An 18,851-nucleotide genomic window follows, 5' to 3' on the forward strand; every position below is an offset into this window, starting at 1 on the left:
TCATGACCAATTACCATTGTAAAAAATGGTTGGGTCCTGGCAGCCTTTGCAGTCCACCAAGATAGGAGGAATCCATCGCAAATCTACCGCTCGACCTACAGTGAACAACTACCATTGTAAGTGATAGAAATTTCCTGACTCCATCCATCCATCCATTTTCCAACCCGCTGAATCCGAACACAGGGTCACGGGGGTCTGCTGGAGCCAATCCCAGCCAACACAGGGCACAAGGCAGGAACCAATCCTGACTAAATGGTTCAATTCAGACTGGTCATTCTGGCCCCCTAATTGTCCTCTGTCTCTGATTAGCTAACTATTGTATCTCTCTCCCCCACTCCCCCACACAGCTCATGTGTGGTGAGCGTACTGGCACAAAATGGCTGCCGTCACATCTTCCAGGTGAATTCTGCACATTAATGGTGGTTGAAATGGCTCCCCACTCCCTATCCAAAGCACTTCGAGTACCTTGAAAAGAACTATATAAATGTAATGAATTATTATTATTATTACCGCTCAACCCACCACGACCAACTACTCTTGTAAATAATAGCAATTCCCAACCCAAGGGGTGGGGTCCTGCAGTCTTTGTAGCCCATCAAGATGGTAGGAAGCCATCGCAAACCTACAGCTTGACCCACAGTGACCAACTACCAATACAAATTATAGCAACTCCCGAACCAAGGGAGGTGGGGTCCCGCAGTCTTCATAACCCTCCAAGGTGGGCGGGATCTGTCACAAATCTACTGCTCGACCCACTCACGACCCACCATGACCAACTACCATTGTAAAAGTTAGGTCCTGGCAGTCTTCGCAGCCCATCAAGATGGGAGGAATCCATCGCAAATCTACTGTTTGGCCCACAGTGACCAACTACCATTGTAAGCGATAGCAATGTCCTGCCTAAATGGCCCACCATGGCCTGGTCATTCTGGCCTCCTAATCATCTCCTGTCTCTGATTGACTAACTGTCTGTCTCACCCCTTCCCCACCTAACAGCTCATGTGTGGTGAGTGCACTGGCACAAAATGGCTGCCGTCACATCATCCTGGTGGATGCTGCACATTAGCGGTGGTTGTAGTAGATCCCCATTCCCTATGTAAAGCACTTTGAGTACCTTGAAAAGTTCTATATAAATGTAATGAATTATTATTAATTATTATTACCACTCGACCACCCTCATGACCCACCACGACCAACTACCAATGTGCAGTGGACTTTAGGGACCTTCACAACTCCGCTTGATGTTATTTTGGACAGGACTGGCGGGCTTTGTTGGGCTGAATGGCCTGTTCTCGTCCAGATTGTTCTAATGAGGAATCCATCGCAAATCTACTGCTCGACCCACAGTGACCAACTACCCTTGTAAACAATAGCAACTCCCAACCCAAGAGATGGGGTCCTGCAGTCTTCGCAGACCACCAAGATGGGAGGAATCCATTGTAAATCTACTGCTTGGCCCACCGTGGTCAACTTCCATTGTAAATGATAGCAATGGCCTGGCTAAATTACTCATTACAGACTGGTCATTCTGGCCCCCTAATCATCCCCTGTCTCTGATTGGCTAACTATCTCTCTCCCCGTCTCCACCTAACAGCTCATGTGTGGTGAGCGTACTGGCACAAAATGGCTGCCGTCACATCTTCTAGGTGGATGCTGCACATTAATGGTGGTTGACCCAAGAGAGGTGGGGTCCCGCAGTCTTCATAACCTTCCAAGGTGGGCGGGATCTGTCACAAATCTACTGCTCGACCCACCACGACCCACCACGACCAACTACCATTGTAAAAATTAGGTCCTGGCAGTCTTTGCAGCCCATCAAGATGGGAGGAATCCATCACAAATCTACTGCTCGGCCCACAGTGACCAATCTACCATTGTTAGTGATAGCAATGTCCTGCCTAAATGGCCCACCACGGCCTGGTCATTCTGACCTCCTAATCATCCCCTGTCTCTGATTGGCTAACTATCTGTCTCACCCCTTCCCAACCTAACAGCTCATGTGTGGTGAGCGCACTGGCACAAAGTGGCTGCCATCACATCATCCAGGTGGATGCTGCACATTAGCGGTGGCTGTAGTGACTCCCCACTCCCTATGTAAAGCACTTTGAGTACCTTGAAAAGTGTTATAGAAATGTAATGAATTATTATTACCACTCGACCCACCACAACCAACTACCCTTGCAAACAATAGCAACTCCCAATCCCAAGGGGTGGGGTCTTGTAGTCTTCACAGCCCACCAAGATGGGAGGAATCTATCGCAGACCTACTGCTCAACCCACTGCGGTCAACTGCCATTGCAAATGATAGCAAATCCTGACCCAAGGAAGGTGGGGTCCCGCAGTCTTCACAATCCGCCAAGGTGGGTGGGGGATCCGTCACATCTTCCTGCTCGACCCACCGTGACCAACTACCATTGTAAATGATAGTAACTCCTGACCCACTTGCGATACCCTTGGGTGAGAAACACTGCCTTAGGGGGTACCCAGTGGGCTCATAACTACAGGTCCAAAGGGTTATTGTGTCAATCTGGACAAGAAGCAGTTCTGATTTGAGGTCCTCCCATATTGGGAAGCTCCACATTTTATCGTGAAGAAGGAGGCCAGCAACCTCTGTGAGACATGGCAGCGTGGAGAGTCTCTTAGGGAGGACTGTTTCACCAGGCTCACCAGGGTGTGGTCTGTTGTGGGCATTTACATGTTTATTTAACACCATTAGGACACTGAGCTATGACCTCTTGACTGTGATTTAGTTTTGGGCTGGACTAAAGATAGCACTGATTTTTGGCAATAAATCTTAGCTTTGTTTAACAGCCACAGCTCATCTTTTGGTTCCATCATTGACTTTTATACGGTATTCATAATTTAGAATCAACAACTAAACTACCACATGCATGTCTGGGATGTGTCAGAAGGTCCAGCGTACCATATAAACGAAGAGAGAATATATTAAGTCCACACAGGTTGTGCCTGACGTGATGGACGGCAGACATGGACTGGTATCTTTGCCGGGATTGTCCCTAGGAGGCCAAGTTAGTGAGTGGCCAGTGTGATGGACGGCCATGGCCACTACCTGGCCGGGATGCCAGCAAGTTGGAAGGACCAGGGGAAAGAATATTGATGAGGCAATACCTCCCCTGGGATACTAGAGGGCAGCCCTCCTTGGCGATTCCCGCAGGGCATGTTGGGAACTGGAGTTTGGTGAAGCCCTGTTGTGTTCTGTGGGGGCTGCCAGGGGGAGCTGCAGAACTCTGTAGAGGACCTCCAGCGCACCTGGGAGTGATTCCAGGTAATAGTGATGAGCCATCTGGAACACTCCCAGGACCTGAATAAGTCAAAGTGGACAAAGCCTGAGGAAGAGTGGAGGGAGATGGACTGGCGGCAAGGAAGGGAATGGACTGCATTTTGGTATATTGTGATGTTGGTAATGTGTGCACAAACTGTAAATAAACACGGGTGTTGAGTGAACCCGTGTCCTGCCTGTCTGTGTCCAGGGGTTAGGGTGGCAGTATGCCCCCTAATGGCTTACACTGCAAAAAATCAGTGTGAAAAAATGAGAAAAAATAAATAAAAAACAAGAAAAAGGTATTAGAATCAAGCAAAATTATCTGCCAATATAGTGAGAAAGTTTAACTTGTTAACTTGTTAAATTTTCTAAAAATGAGATTATATATCTTACACATACAAATCTACTCAAGTCAGTTATTCTTAAAATAAAAAAAACAAGATCTATTATTTCTTTTCAAGATTGTCTGGCTTGTTAAGATTTCATTTTTTGCAGTGTACACCAGAAAGAGAGCCAGGAGCTTCAACAAAAAACAGTAGTGGGTACACTGGTGTCCCAGTGGGCCTGGACTAAAGACTCTTACAGAACCAGGAGATCAGTATAATGGAAGTCGTGCATTTCGGTCTCTGGGGTGTTCTTTCTTTCTGTATCCTGGACTTTGCCTTGCACGCATATCAACCATCATGTTTTCCTGCCTTCTAAGTTTCTCCATATTCAGGATTGTGTCTTGCTTGTCAATATTTTGCCCACTTCTCCCTTCTCGTTCTTCGTCACTTGATCACTTACTGTAATGTGCTTGATGCTTAGCAGATGTTGCTACTTTTCTTTTTCTTTCCACCATTATGTTGGTTATCAGCTGGTTTTGCAATCACTTTGCTGTTGTAAGAGAATTCTTAGAAAGTTAAAGCTTTGAGTTTAACTCATATTAGTATTTGCTTAATTTGAATAGAATATAATTTTCTTTCATAGTCATAGACATAATAATAATAATAATAATTCTTTGCATTTATATAGCGCTTTTCTCACTGCTCAAAGCGCTTAGCAATTGCAGGTTAAGGGGATTGCTCAAGGGCCCAACAGAGCAGAGTCCCTTTTGGCATTTTTACGGGATTCGAACCGGCAACCTTCCGATTGCCAGTGCAGATCCCTAGCCTCAGAGCAACCACTACATGTTATTGCCAACCGGGATCCCGAGTTGTTTCGTCGTGTAGTGGGTGCGGCAACACACTGTACCAGTGCATGCTCCCCAACTTGACTTGACTTGACTTGACTTGTCATAGACAATGGCATAGCCTTTACCCCCTGTAAGTTAATAAGACACAGAACTTTCTTGATATAACTAAGATACAGTGTGTTAATTGAGTCAGTTGTTGTTTAGCTGGGACCCATTTACAGCATAGAAATGAGATAGCATACAGTTTTCTGACCTTTAGAAATGGTTCAACTGTATAAGCAGATGTAAAGAAATGAAACAAGATATATAAGTTTTAAACAGAACTTTTCTTAACAAGAACTTATCTTTGCTTTACTTTGAATTTTTACTCAAGATTTTAATACAAAGATATTTTGTCTGTGGAATCATTTCAATGCGTCAAGCTTTTGCTGAATCCCATTTGCAAACATGAGATGCTGAACTTTGGTAATTTTGGGTAAACGCTGCTACAGCTGTAAACACATAACACAGGTCACTTTGCCATCCTTTTATCTTCAAGCACAGTTTAACAATGCAGGTCGGCACAAGCAGCTCTCAGTTTGTACTATGAAGAGGAGACTTTGTGCCACAGGTTTGACAGGGCAAGTGGCGGGAAGAAAGCCATTACTTTAAAGGACAGAATAGGGCCTTGAAATACCATGTGAGAGACGCCCGGCAGTTCAACCTGGCTATGGAAAGGAAAGATGGGGGAAGGCAACTGATCAAGGACACTGCCTCCCCCAAGACGATAGATGGCAGCTTCCCTGAATTGTACCAGTGCCTCAGATGCCCGCAGGGTACTATGGGACTTGGAGTTTGGCAACACTGCTATCATGGGCTGCATCAGGAGTGGGCAGGAGGAGGAGGAGTATAGGGACCTAATCAAGGACTTTGTTAAATGGTGCGACTCAAACCACCTACACCTGAACACCAGCAAAACCAAGGAGTTGGTGGTGGATTTTAGGAGGACCAGGCCCCTCATGGACCCCGTGATTATCAGAGGTGACTGTATGCACGGGGTACAGACCTATAAATACCTGGGAGTGCAGCTGGATGATAAATTGGACTGGACTGCCAATACTGATGCGCTGTGCAAGAAAGGACAGAGCCGACTATACTTCCTTAGAAGGCTGGCATCCTTCAACATCTGCAATAAGATGCTGCAGATGATCTATCAGACGGTTGTGGCGAGTGCCCTCTTCTACGCGGTGGTGTGCTGGGGAGGCAGCATTAAGAAGAGGGACGCCTCACGCCTGGACAAACTGGTGAGGAAGGCAGGCTCTATTTTAGGCACGGAGCTGGACAGTCTGACATCTGTGGCAGAGCGACGGGCGCTGAGCAGACTCCTGTCAATCATGGAGAATCCACTGCATCCACTGAACAGGATCATCTCCAGACAGAGGAGCAGCTTCAGAGACAGACTGCTGTCACCGTCCTGCTCCACTGACAGACTGAGGAGATCGTTCCTCCATTCGCACTATGTGACTCTTCAATTCCACCCGGGGGGGTAAACGTTAACATTATACAAAGTTATTGTCTGTTATACCTGCATTGTTATCACTCTTTAATTTAATATTGTTTTGTATCAGTATGCTGCTGCTGGAGTATGGGAATTTCCCCTTGGGATTAATAAAGAATCTATCTATCTATCTATCTATCTATCTATCTATCTATCTATCTATCTATCTATCTATCTATCTATCTATCTATCTATTTATTATATAGTGCCTTTCATATCTATCTATCTATCTATCTATCTATCTATCTATCTATCTATCTATCTACATCTAAAACAGCCCTGCTGGGTACCGTGGGTGCTGCCAGGAGATGCTACAGGGAGACTGGGGATTCCTTACTGGTTACATAGCCCGGAAGTCAGGGGGATGGAAGCACAGAAGTACTTCCGGGCTGAAGGAAAAAATACAGTTCTCCATCTGACCCGGAATTGCTGACAAGTCACATGGAAGGAAGGACAGAAGCACTTCCGGGTCAAGGACTATATAGAGGACTGGAGGAGACCCAGCCAGCGAGCTGGATATAGGAGGTGTGTGACAGAATTTGCTGGGAGGAGTGGAGGAGAAAATATTGTGTTTAATTAGAGTATTATTGATTATTGCCTATTTATTGTAGTGGAGGTGCTTTGGGCACAGTACAAGAAAGAAAAGGAAATTAAACAACTTCATGGTGATTTTATCTTGTGTCCTGCATCAGTCTGTTGGGAAAAGATGGACAATAGTGCCACCTAGCGTCCACTCTCTTATAACTGACTGTGGACTACACAATCTATATATATAATTCACTAAGTCCATGGCAAGCAAGACGCACGCAAGACCGAGCCCCGCCCACCAACAATTCACTAAGCAGCCGACCATGGCACACGCACTACAGAGCCAACAATTCGTGCGAGAGCGAAAGCATTTGCCAAGAATGTTTTCATTAATCAAGAACAAAAGTCGGAGGTTCGAAGAAGATCACATACCGTCGTAGTTCCGACCATAAACGATGCCGACTGGCGATCCGGCGGCGTTATTCCCATACTCCCACTGGCATGCCTTTGCATAAAGTCAAACTTAAAATTGGTTCAGTTGTCATGCTTCTCAGAAACCTCATGCCAGCAAGAAGTCTCTGTAAAGGCACTAGACGGACTGTTACCAGCATTTACCGTAATGTACTGGGGTGTAAAACAATCGCAGCTCCTACCTCACAAACTGTCCTTATTCCCCGGATTTCCCTGATCCCATCAGATTCAAATTTGCCTTTTACTTTTACACGCAGACTATTTCCTGTTAGATTGGCCTTTGCAATGACAATTAATAAGGCATCCTGCGGTGGGTTGGCACCCTGCCCAGGATTGTTTCCTGCCTTGTGCCCTGTGTTGGCTGGGATTGGCTCCAGCAGACCCCCGTGACCCTGTGTTCAGATTCAGCGGGTTGGAAAATGGATGGATGGATGGAATTAATAAGGCGCAGGGAAAAACTTTCAAAAAGATACGCCTGTATCTGCCAAAACCAGTTTTCAGTCACGGACAATTGTATGTTGCTCTCTCCAGAGTTCCATCTTTTCATTCAATTACAATCCTCAAACCCACCCCATTTGGACAACTGTGTCTTTCAGGAAGTGTTCACCCATCAATACATAATTATGCAGCGTATGGCTAGTATTTCTAATTCTGCTTCTGGTAGGTTTTGCTTAAATTGTTTTTTGTCCTTTACACTTCCTACTGTTTCTGAAATCTCTGATTTAATTAAAAAAATCTAGCCTTTGTACTTCTCAGTTAGATCCAATTCCTGTATCTGTCACTTTCTTGGTCTGGAAGTCCTCTTTTTACAATCTAGCATTATTAGAACTGTGATCTGCGTGGATTAATGCGGTACCTGCTGTGTATACCACATGGCCTGGACTGGCATTGCATCCAGAAGAGGGGATGGTTTCTTACCTGGACTGGAGGCTTCTGGAAGGCAGTTAGACATCCTGGCCAGGCAAGAGAGAGGGACCAGACCCGGGAGAGATGGCCAGACCAGATGGACGGACAGCCCAGCAGAAGTGGAAGAGGTTGCTGGGGACTTTCTATTTCCGCCAAGGCACTATATAGCAGCAACCCGTCATACAGGTGCCCATTCAGGAACCAGCAGGGAACACCAGGAGTTGTAGTTTGGCAGCGCAGCTGGGGTCGGTGGGTGCCGCAAGGGGGCACTGCTGGGAGATGCGCTCCCTAATAAGTGGGACTTCTGTGGGGCTGGCTGGTCTTGTGACCTCTGAACCCCTGCAGATTTTGTTTTTTTTTCCTCCAGACCCTGGAGTTTTTATCTGTCCTCCTAGCCATCGGACCTTACTTTATTCTTTATTACTTAGTATTGCCTAATCTTATTTTTTTATTTTTCTTTTTTCTTTCTTCATCTTGTAAAGCACTTTGAGCAACATCATTTGTATGAAAATGTGCTCTGGAAATAAATGTTGTTATTGCTGTTATTAACATTCAAAGCTCTTGATAACTTGGCACCTTTATATCTTTCGGATTTGTTACACTCTTAAATGCCCGCTGGTACTTTTAGATCTTCTTAAAAGTCAGCCCTCCTTGTTACACCCTCTGCTTGTTTATCTACCTTGGGCTTTAGATCTTTTAGCTTTGCTGCTCCTCTTCTTTGTTATCCGCCACATTGATTCACTTCCCAGCTTCAAATCCAGACGTAAAACTCACCTTTTTAAACTGGCCTACTCCCCTGGTTTCTGTGCTTTTATCATCATATTTATATAATGTTATTTTTGACTAATTATGAGGTGTCCTTGAGTGCCATGAAGGGTGCCTATAAATAAAATGAATTATTATTATTAAGTAATCAGCAGAAGTTGGGACACCTGTGCAAATTTTTTGCTTCAACTTGCAAGGTTTAATTTACTTGAACTGCTGCAGAACATCTGTAGGTTGTAACGTATTAGGTGTTCCCTAAAGAAGGCCCATTTGTAATATTCTGATATTTCCTTTATTTTTGTTTTTTGCTAACCTAAACTAAGTTTAAACCTCTTGTAGTTTACTGCTTACCTTTTCACCATTTTAGGTCATTCATTGCATTACGGCTGATTCAATTTGAACAAAAACTGAGGTGTTGTAAAACTTTTGACCAGCAGTGTAGAGTATAGCTTGGTGGTGCAGTGGTTGGCTCTTGAGTGCTGCCAGTGTGGAGTCTACATGTACTCCCTGTAGCCTTCTGGGTTGTCTTCCCAGTAATCTGAGCTTCTCTCACATCTTAAAGACGCGAGTGTCTGGTGATTCTTAACTGGTCCAGTGAGAGTGGATGACTGTGACAATGTCACGTTTAAAATCGCTAACCTCTGCAGTATGAACCGATGTTTACCATGGGGGTTCCATGGCTATATGCTTTATTTGATTTGATTTATTTTATTTTATTTGATGCACCCGTTAAGAATGCAAAACCAGAACTCAGTCATTTAAAGGGACATCACACACTTTTGGCCATATAGTATTACTTAGGCAAGGAAATGTATTTTAATCATACATGTAAAGGATTAAAAAAATTTATTACACCATCTCAGTCCTGGGTGGGACAAAAGTTCCATAAGAATTAGAAAGTTCCGGACACTTTAGAACATGAATTCTAAATAAAAACCCAATGAGATCTGAAAGAAAAGCAGATCATCTTGAAGACAGGGAGGAAGGTCAGAATCTGTGGTCGTTGTTGTAAGAATATAAATTTTTTTGTTACTTATATTTTAACTGTATTACACATGCCAATAGCTGTAGCAAGCAACAAGCAAAATTACTCTATTCCATGTCATTTACATGTAATCGTTTATCTTAAATAAGAATTGTTTTATTAATTTAGTCTACATTTTTACATTTTTCTGGTCTTAGAGGGTTAAGCTGTCAACTTAAGAGTTTTCTTGAAGGACTAGGCAGGGGTGGGTGTCAAGCACAGGATGAGAGGGGCTTCCAGCCACTTAAAGGCTCAACACCAGATGATAGGCCCAGAGTTCTGGAACTGCAGGGTAGACCTTATGGACTCTAAGGTTACCGTTGCCTCAAGATCTCCCACCCCTTAGCATGGCAAAGAAAGATGGATAATTCAGGTATCCCTCCGGACCTCTCTCTAGACAAGGTCTAAAATGTCATTGGCTGAAGTATAAAACCAAACGATGCCGTATTTATTCATCTTCAACAACTGCAATGGGTGCCCCCCACCCAATAACACCACATGTCCCACTACACGTACATCGGGTAGGCTGGGAGCTGCCAACATCGAAACCCATGAACACTCTAGCCAGATATTTATGAAAAAGTCTTTTCTCCGATGTCACCAGAATGGCTTTCATGGCCTTTGGATGACACCCTGAAGAAGGCCTCTGTCCTTCTTAAAAGTCCACAGGGCACAGGCACACTAACAAGGCTTTTAATTTTGGAAGTACATATAAAATAGACCATTCTGTACATCTATCACTATTCTCTCAATTTCTACTTTTCAAAGTTCATTTTTGATGTTAGGAACTGCAGTTTTCCTCCGAGAAGCCTCATCTCGTGTTTCCAATCCAATCCAAAAATCCTTTCCGACTTTCCTTTCCAGCAACGCTAATGCCAAACGTGTCAGGGTTTCTGTGGTCAAAGTGCCAGTATGCCACTTCTTCCGCAGAATTCGCACGCATGTACGAAAGATATGATGAGGAACAAGAGACTGAGGATGGCCAAAGAGGAGAACGTGAAGAGGAGTCCGGCGAAGACGGAGCTGCTCATGGGTAGCTTGAAGTGCCCGGCCTCGGCTGGGATCATGTTGGTCTGGTTTAGCATGTAGCCCAAGGACCAGGCTATGCTGCTTTTGCTGACCTGCACAAAAGAGAACACATTTTGAAATTAGATTTTCCTCCATGCAGGAAAGAGGTATAGAGAGTCCAAGTGTGTTTCTTTCAGACGTTGTTCTTGAGATTAGGTTGTTATTGTTGTTGTTGAATAAAATAAAAAATAACAACAAGAAATAAAAAACCGGCAGTGGTCTCCCCTAAACTTTCTTATATACTCAGATATGGGGATGGATATTTGAGGAGTAAACCACAAGGCAGTTATTATATTTTTGTATTACGTACATTAAAGAACCATCAACAAAAAATCAAATCAAATTAATAATATATTGAACAATTATTGTAAAAGTAAAGTTGAATAAATCGGACTCTGCAGCTGCATGAATAAAAGGTAAAGTACCATTTCCGGTTAGTGGAAATTGCCCAAAAGTTGATAGAAATCTACGTTTTGTACCTAATACTTGTATGCAAAATTTGGTTAACTGAAGTGAAAGCATACTGAAATTATTGTGTTTACATACACAGACACACAAACGCACACACACACACACACACACACACACACACACACAGACAGACAGACACACAGACATAATTCCAATAATGGAATTTCGGACTCAGGGAAGTCTAAAATGTTGAGATTTCATCAAAATATCGAAATTGAATTTTTGGACGATTACAATGCTTTCCCTATGAGAAAGTAAATCAGACTCAGGGAGGAATAAAACGTTGAGATTCATCAAAATCTCGAGGTCGAAATTTTTGGATGATTGCAATACTTTCTTTATGAGAAATTAAATCAGACTCAGGGAGGAGTAAAACGCTGAGATTCATCAAAATCTCGATGTTGAAATTTTTGGACGATTACAATACTTTCTTTTCGAGAAATTATATCAGACTCAGGGAGGAGTAAAACGTTGAGATTCATCAAAATCTCGAGGTCGAAATTTTTGGACGATTACAATACTTTCCCTACAAGAAAGTTAATCGGAGTCAGGGAGGAGTGAAACGTCGAGATTCAGGCAGTTGATAGTGATGAGTCTAGTGACCCGACATTTGCGCGATAGACATATGAGCGCCGACAAAATAGCGCCGATTAAAACGCGGCGTCAAAATCGCGCTGACAAAATCGCGCCGACTAGTTTAAAGCATATATAATAATGTTTATTTTAGAAGTCAATATTATGAGACACGGCACGCAGATAGTCCTTAAGATCACGCCCTGCATATGTAGGAAGAATTGCAGCAAGACGTCTTGATAGTATTATTCAATTGATTTCTTCTGACTGCATTTGTCGGCGCACATTTATTGGAAAACCAGTTAGCGATTTTGTCGGCACTCATTTGTCCGTCGCGGTTTTGTCGGCGCTCATATGTCTATCGCGCTTTTGTCGGTGAACCGATGAGTCTACCACAACTCCTAAAGGTAGACTTTTGATTTTCTGACCTCCCACTGTGTATTTAAACTCCATATTTTTCCTTCCTATGTGTAATACTTTACATTTACTGACATTAAATTTAATCTGCCCAAGCATGTCTGCTGTCCAAGTTCCTCTGTGATGATTCAATAGATTCCCGATTATCTGCTAATCCACCTATCTTGGTATCATCTGCCCACTTTACCAGCTTGTTATTTACTGTACATTCCTATCCAAATCATTTCTATTTATTAAAAATAGCAGTGGCCACAGCACTGCCCCCTGCTTGACACCACTCCTAATAGCACCCATTTCTGATGAAGGTCCTCACACCATCACTCTCTGCTTCCTATGCCTGAGCCAATTCTGCACCCACCTACACACCACTCCCTGAACTCACACTTCTTTTAGTTTGATTCTCAACCTCTGATGTGGCACCTCATCAAACACTTTCTGAAAATTCAGATAAATAATATCATCATGTAAATGGGTAGAGGTTAGTTGGGCATATTATAGGTGACAATGGGTCCCTCTGTGCCACCCTATGAGAAAACAGCAAGTATTAGACACCATTCCCTCCTCTGTGTCATGGGCTCTGTGTTTTGGCCTTGTTGCTCTTCACTGGTTTTGAGCTCAGCACATTTCTGGCTACAATTGGCTCACGTCTCCCAGTCCTTAATCAAAATTAAAAATTCTTTTTCTGGGCTGGCAGAGCATTAGTGCTTGTATGCAAACCAGTGAAAAAGTGTTTTGGGGGGAAACAAATAGGTTTGGGCCCATGTTTCATGGCTATGATTCTAGTTCAATTCTTGTACCATGAAAAAAAGTTTATGACAAGTTCCTTAAATTGATTCTGGTAGCGTACCCATCTATTCTACTGATGATTCCGAAACGAAAATTCTTTACAATCTCCACCGCTTACAAAATACATTTTTGGGGTTTCTAGCCTGTTCATCCAAACATGTTAGCATCACATAATAATGACGACATTCTTTGGTTTAAGGGTAAATTCTCCACTTTTCTGGGGTTGAAAATGCTGGGTTATTGTGGACATAAGCCAAAAACGGAGAGTAATGTCTGCAACGAAAACTTAGTAGTGTGGATGGGGTGCACTGTCCATTCATCCATTATCCAACCCACTATATCCTAACTATAGGGTCACGGGGGTCTGCTGGAGCCAATCCCAGCCAACACAGGGAGCAAGGCAGGAAACAAGCCCCAGGCAGGGCGCCAGCCCACCGTAAGGCGCATGTGCACACACACACGCACACACACACACATGCACACACACACACACGCGCACACACACTAGGAACACACTAGGGACAATTTACAATTGCCAATGCACCTGACCTGCATGTCTTTGGACTGTGGGAAGAAACCGGAGCACCTGGAGGAAACCCACGCAGACTCTGGGAGAACATGCAAACTCCACGCAGGGAGGAACCCAGGTCTCCTAACTGCAAGGCAGCAGCACTACCCACTGTGCCAACCGGGGCTGCACTGTAGCCTGGAAAATGTTTGTGAACTCCCATACTTCAACCAAAGCTAACTGGAGTCGGGATTTAGCAAACCTGTAGTCCAACCAATGAAATGAGGCTGGAGGTGTGGTTTAGTGACACTTTGACCAATAAATAAAAAGTAACAAACTGGTGAGGCTTCATCTGGAGCACTGTGGACCTGACTCTCTGTGGTTATCTTTCAAAAGGAGTAGGGTGTTCTCTGAAGCCCACCACAGTTTGGTCATTCTGGCCCCCTAATCATCCCCTGTCTCCAATTGGCTTCACCACCTAACAGCCAACGTGTGGTTAGTGTACCACAAAATGGCACCATACTTTGGATGAGACATAAAACTGAGGTCCTGACTCTCTGTGGTCATTAAATATCCCTGGGCGTCCTTTGTAAAAAGAAGGGGGTATCCCAATGTCCTGGCAAAATTCTCCATCATGTCCTAGTCATTCTGGCCCCTTAATCATCCCCCGTCTCCAATTGGCTTCACCACCTAACAGCTAATGTGTGGTGAGCGTACCACAAAATGGCACCATTCTTTGGATGAGTCCTGACTCTCTGTGGTCATTAAAGATCCCTGGGCATCCTTTGTAAAAAGAAGGGGGTATCCCAATGTCCTGGCAAAATTCTCCACCATGGCCTAGTTATTCTGGTCCCCTAGTCATCCCCTATCTGTAATTGGCTCTCTCTTTCACCACTTCACCACCTAACAGTTCATTTGTGGTGCAAAATGGCTACCATCACATCACCTAGAAGGGTGCTGCACATTAGTGGTGGTTGAAGTGGGTCCCACTTTGAGTAGCGAGAAAAACGCTATATAAATGTAAAGAATTATTAATTATTATTATTATTACTTGCAGGAAGTTGAGTAAAGCCTGTGGAGAAATTTTAAGAGATTGGTTGGAGCAAAGAAAAACATGGACTAAAGCAATCTAGGAGTCGAGAAAAGACAAAGACTCACCTCTCTTTGGAAGCTGATGAGTGGCCAGGTAAGCGAGTTGAATTTGTACCCGTGGACTAGAAGGTTGTAGATGTAATTTGCTGAGAAGCAGTAGGAACGCAGATAGCCTTCTTTCATTGTTGAATGTTTGGCTTTAAGCTGAAACAAAACAGCACATCTTCAATAACAGCTTCTTATGCCATCTGCTGATTGTCTCTGCATGTGTGTGTGTGAGATGATGTCCTATCATTGCTTAGACTGCTGCCCCCTGTGATGAGTGGTCCGTGGCGTAGGACTAGTTTTAAATAAATAATCACCGTCCCGAGAGCGTGCAAGTTCAGAGTGGGTGCTGATGTGCGCATGACGGTGCTGCTCCGGGGTTGAATGCTGATTGTGCATTGACATGCAAAAGCCAGCGGATCAGTCAGGTGCCACCTTCACGACCTCGGAGTGGGCAGAGTGCCCAATCAGGCCGACATAAGAGGAGCCTGCACGGCTGAGAGAGATAGACGGTGAAACAGAAAGAGATGAAAGTGAGAGCGCAATCAGAGACAGAGGTTAAAAGAAAAGGAGGACAAAGTAAGGCAGGATCAGGAGACGCCAGGGCGCAGGCAGCTGGGAGGAGAGCCCTTAGGGGGAGAGTAGGGCCAACGCTCGGGGGGCTGAAGAGGATCAATCCAACCAAACATTTTTTATGGAGTAGCTAGAGTGACCTGATGCTCAAAGGGGGCTTCCACGTAAGGCCGAGGAGTGGCAGCAGGAGATGAAGGAGCGAGACATGGTGCTGCGCCCTGCTGGGAGCCCATGGGACAGCAGAGACCCGAACCTGTAAAGAAGGTGGGCTCCACCTGTCAGATGGGCATCTCCGTTTCTGCAGGACAAGCAGAGGAGACGTCGGTTTTAGAAGACTGCACCTGGGCTTGTGAGTTTTTAAAGAACAGATTTGAGTCTGTGATTTTAACCTCATTTTAATGGATTATTTATTGAACTGTTTAAACTCCATAAACTCCTGCTTTAATGGATTATTTATTTATTGACTATTTAATGGATAGAGCACTGCCCTGTTTTGACTTATTTTAAATAGAAGCACTGAACACGTTTGCACCTACCCAGCGCTGACTGTGTGTGTTCTCTTTTGCCCGGCTCTTCTCGGTTCATGACTATCGACAGTTCGGGTTCAAGAGGCTCCCATAAGCAAGAAGGGAGCATGGAGCCGACATGGAAAGTCACGCCCCCATGACTGAGATCCAAATAAGTGACAGAAAAATGTTGGAGGGATGGATGGATGGATGGATGGATGGTGTGTATTTGGCACATTTCATTTTACTTTATTCAGTGACACGGCGTGGATGCTGCAGAAGTAAGTGGCTCTGGAGCGCATTTTCAGAATTCTCCATTAAACAATGGGTTATTGTGGACAAAAGCGAAAACGGAGACTAACGTCTGCAACAAAAAACTTAGTAGTTTGGATGGACTGCAGTGTAGTCTGGAAAATGTTTGTGAAACCCCAGACTTCAACAAAAGCATCTGGAGTCCAACTAATGACATGAGGCTGGAGGTTTGGTTTAGAGACACGTGGACCAAAAAAAAAAAATAATGAACTGGTGAAGCCTCATCTGGGGTCCTGTGTGCAATTTTGGTCTTCAGGCTACAAAAAGGACATAGCAGTACTAGAAAATGTCCAGAGAAGTGCAACTAGACTGATTGCAGGGCCACAGTGGATGAGTTATGAGAGAAGATTAATACAAGAGCTGAGCCTTTAAAGGAGATCTGGCTGAAATGTTTAAAATTATGAAAGGAATTAGTCCAGTGGATTGAGATGGTGACTTTAAAATGAATTCATCAAGAACACGGGGGCACAGTTGGAAATTTGTTAACAAGAAATTTCACACAAACATTAGGAAGTTTTTCTTTACAGAGAGAACCGCAGACACTTGGAATAAGTGACCAAGTAGTGTGGTGGACAATAGGACTTTAAGGGCCTTCAAAGCTCAACTTGATGTTAATGTACAAGACGTAAGTGGATAGGAACAGCAACCTTTGTTGGGCTGAATGGCCTGTTCACATCCAGATTGTTCTAATGTTCTAATAAATAAAGACTCGGACATTTTGAGTCTGCTATCCACAAGAAGTATCTGCTGATGTGAAGCTCTGTTTTTCATAGTCCTTTACGGTGGCAAGAAAATTTATAGGAACCCTTTGGAAATTACCACATTTATGTATAAAGTTGACTTCAAATGCAGTCTGATCTTCATCTAAATTACAATAATGAACAAACACAATCCCATTTAACTAACAACGCATAACGTGGTGCATTGTTCTTGTGGAATCCATCATTCAACCTTTCAAGGTGTCGGTTAGAAAAAGTCTGCAAACCCCCAGGCTGAGGACTTCGACAGAAGCTAACTGGAGTCTGCAGTCAGCAAACCTGCAGTCCAGCCAATCAAATGAGATTGGAGGTGTGGCTTAGAGGTACTTTTGGACAGTTATTTACAAGTGTTGTGTCCCATCGACCAAGTCTGAGGAATGCTGGCTGAAATATAACAATCTCAAACTCAGTTTGGGTTTGAGAAAGTCCACCAGTGGACAGTGGACAGTTATTTACAGGTGTTGTCTTTGCTTTTTCCTGTTGGATAGTCTGAGGACCAGAGCTCTCTGAGGAGGTCTTCATTAAGGGTATGTCTGGACTTTACTCCATTGAGCTGCCCCTCAGCCCTCTCTGGTCTCCCAGTCCCTGATGCTGCCACCACCCTGCTTCAGCGTTGAAATACTATCGTATGGGAGATGAGCGGTGCCCTCGTTTCCTCCAGAAGTGAAGTTCAGTCTTGGTTTCATCAGGCCACAGTGTCCTGTTTTTCATAGTCCTTTACAGTGGCAAGATAAGTGATGGGAACCCTTTGGAAATTATCATAATTTATTTATTAAGTTTACTTCAAATACAGTCTGATCTTCATCTAAATTACAATAATGAACAAACACAATACGGTTTAACTAATAACGCACAACATGGTGCGTTGTTCTTGTGTAATCCATCATGGAAACAGAAAAAAAAAAAAGTCTGCAAACCCCCAGGCTGTTTACTTCGACAGAAGCTAACTGGAGTCCAGAGTCAGCAAACCTGGAGTCCAGCCAATCAAATTAGACTGGAGGTGTGGCTTAGAGGTACTTTGACCAATAAATAAGAGTCAAACATTTTGACATCTGCTGATGTGAAGCAAGCCTCTCTAAAATGAGATCTCGGAAGATGTACAATAAAAGAATTGTTGATTTCCATGTAGATGGAAAGTGTTGCAAAGTAATTTCAAAGAGTTTAGATATCCATCAGTCCACAGTTAGACAAACTGTGAATAAATGGAGATGATTTAGTACTAGGACTACTCTCCCTTGATGTGGATGCCAAACCAAGATGACTTGAAAGGCTCAACAGCGATTGTTGTTCAGAGTCAGGTAAAAAAGAACCCTAAAGAAACAACTAAAGGCTTGATGGAATCATTGGAACAGGTGAACATCTCTGTCCATCAGTCTGCTATGCACAAAATATCAAACAGGCACAGTGTCCATGTCAGGACAGCAAGAATGAAGATGCTACTCTCCAAAAAAAAAGCATTGCCAAAGACCACCTTGATGCTCCACAACACTACTACCGTGGAAAATGACTAAGGTGGAACTGTGCGGGAAGAATATGCAGCAGTACATCTGGCGTAAAAAGGGCACCACATCCCAATATGAAAACATCATTCCAATGGTGAAGTATGCAGGAGGGTCCATCCTGATTTGGGGCTACTTTGCTGCCTTTTGGGCCTGGACACCTTGCCATCATCAAGTTTACCAAGGTATCCTACAGGATAATGTCAGGGTGGCTAAAGCTCAGTCGAGGCTGGGAGATGCAGCAGGGCAATGACATCGACATTGTCCTCACAGGTGGCGCAGTGGTAGTGCTGCTGCTTTGCAGTAAAGAGACTGTGGAAGATTATGGGTTTGCATCCCGGTTCCTCCCTGTGTGGATAGCACTTTGAGTACTGAGAAAAAGTGCTATATAAATGTAATGAATTTTTATTTATTTATTTATTTATTTTTAATGTCAGAGCTCAGACCGTAAGCAAATAGGAATGACCTAAAGAGACCCATACACAGAAGACATCCCTTGAATATTGGCGCAGCTGAAGCAGTTCTGTAAGGAAGAATAGTCCAAAATTCCTCCTG

At 43.9% G+C, this 18,851-nt stretch overlaps 2 protein-coding genes across 2 annotated transcripts in view; both read right to left on the minus strand.

Moving 5' to 3' along the window:
- The window catches only part of rpl14 (ribosomal protein L14), a 67,792-nt gene that overhangs the window by 17,355 nt on the left and 31,586 nt on the right, over window positions 1–18,851 (minus strand). The gene's annotated exons all lie outside the window — the stretch shown is intronic.
- Window positions 9,153–18,851, minus strand: part of entpd3 (ectonucleoside triphosphate diphosphohydrolase 3) — a 79,073-nt gene continuing 69,374 nt past the window's right edge. The window contains exons 9-10 of the mRNA XM_028817945.2: window positions 14,670–14,807; window positions 9,153–10,809 (exon numbers count right to left, since the gene is read on the minus strand). Of these exons, the coding sequence (XP_028673778.1) occupies window positions 10,588–10,809; window positions 14,670–14,807 (360 nt within the window). The 3' untranslated portion in view covers window positions 9,153–10,587. The remainder of the gene's footprint in view (window positions 10,810–14,669; window positions 14,808–18,851) is intronic.

Source organism: Erpetoichthys calabaricus, chromosome 13 (assembly GCF_900747795.2).
Source record: "Erpetoichthys calabaricus chromosome 13, fErpCal1.3, whole genome shotgun sequence".
In the NCBI taxonomy this organism is placed as follows: domain Eukaryota; kingdom Metazoa; phylum Chordata; class Cladistia; order Polypteriformes; family Polypteridae; genus Erpetoichthys; species Erpetoichthys calabaricus.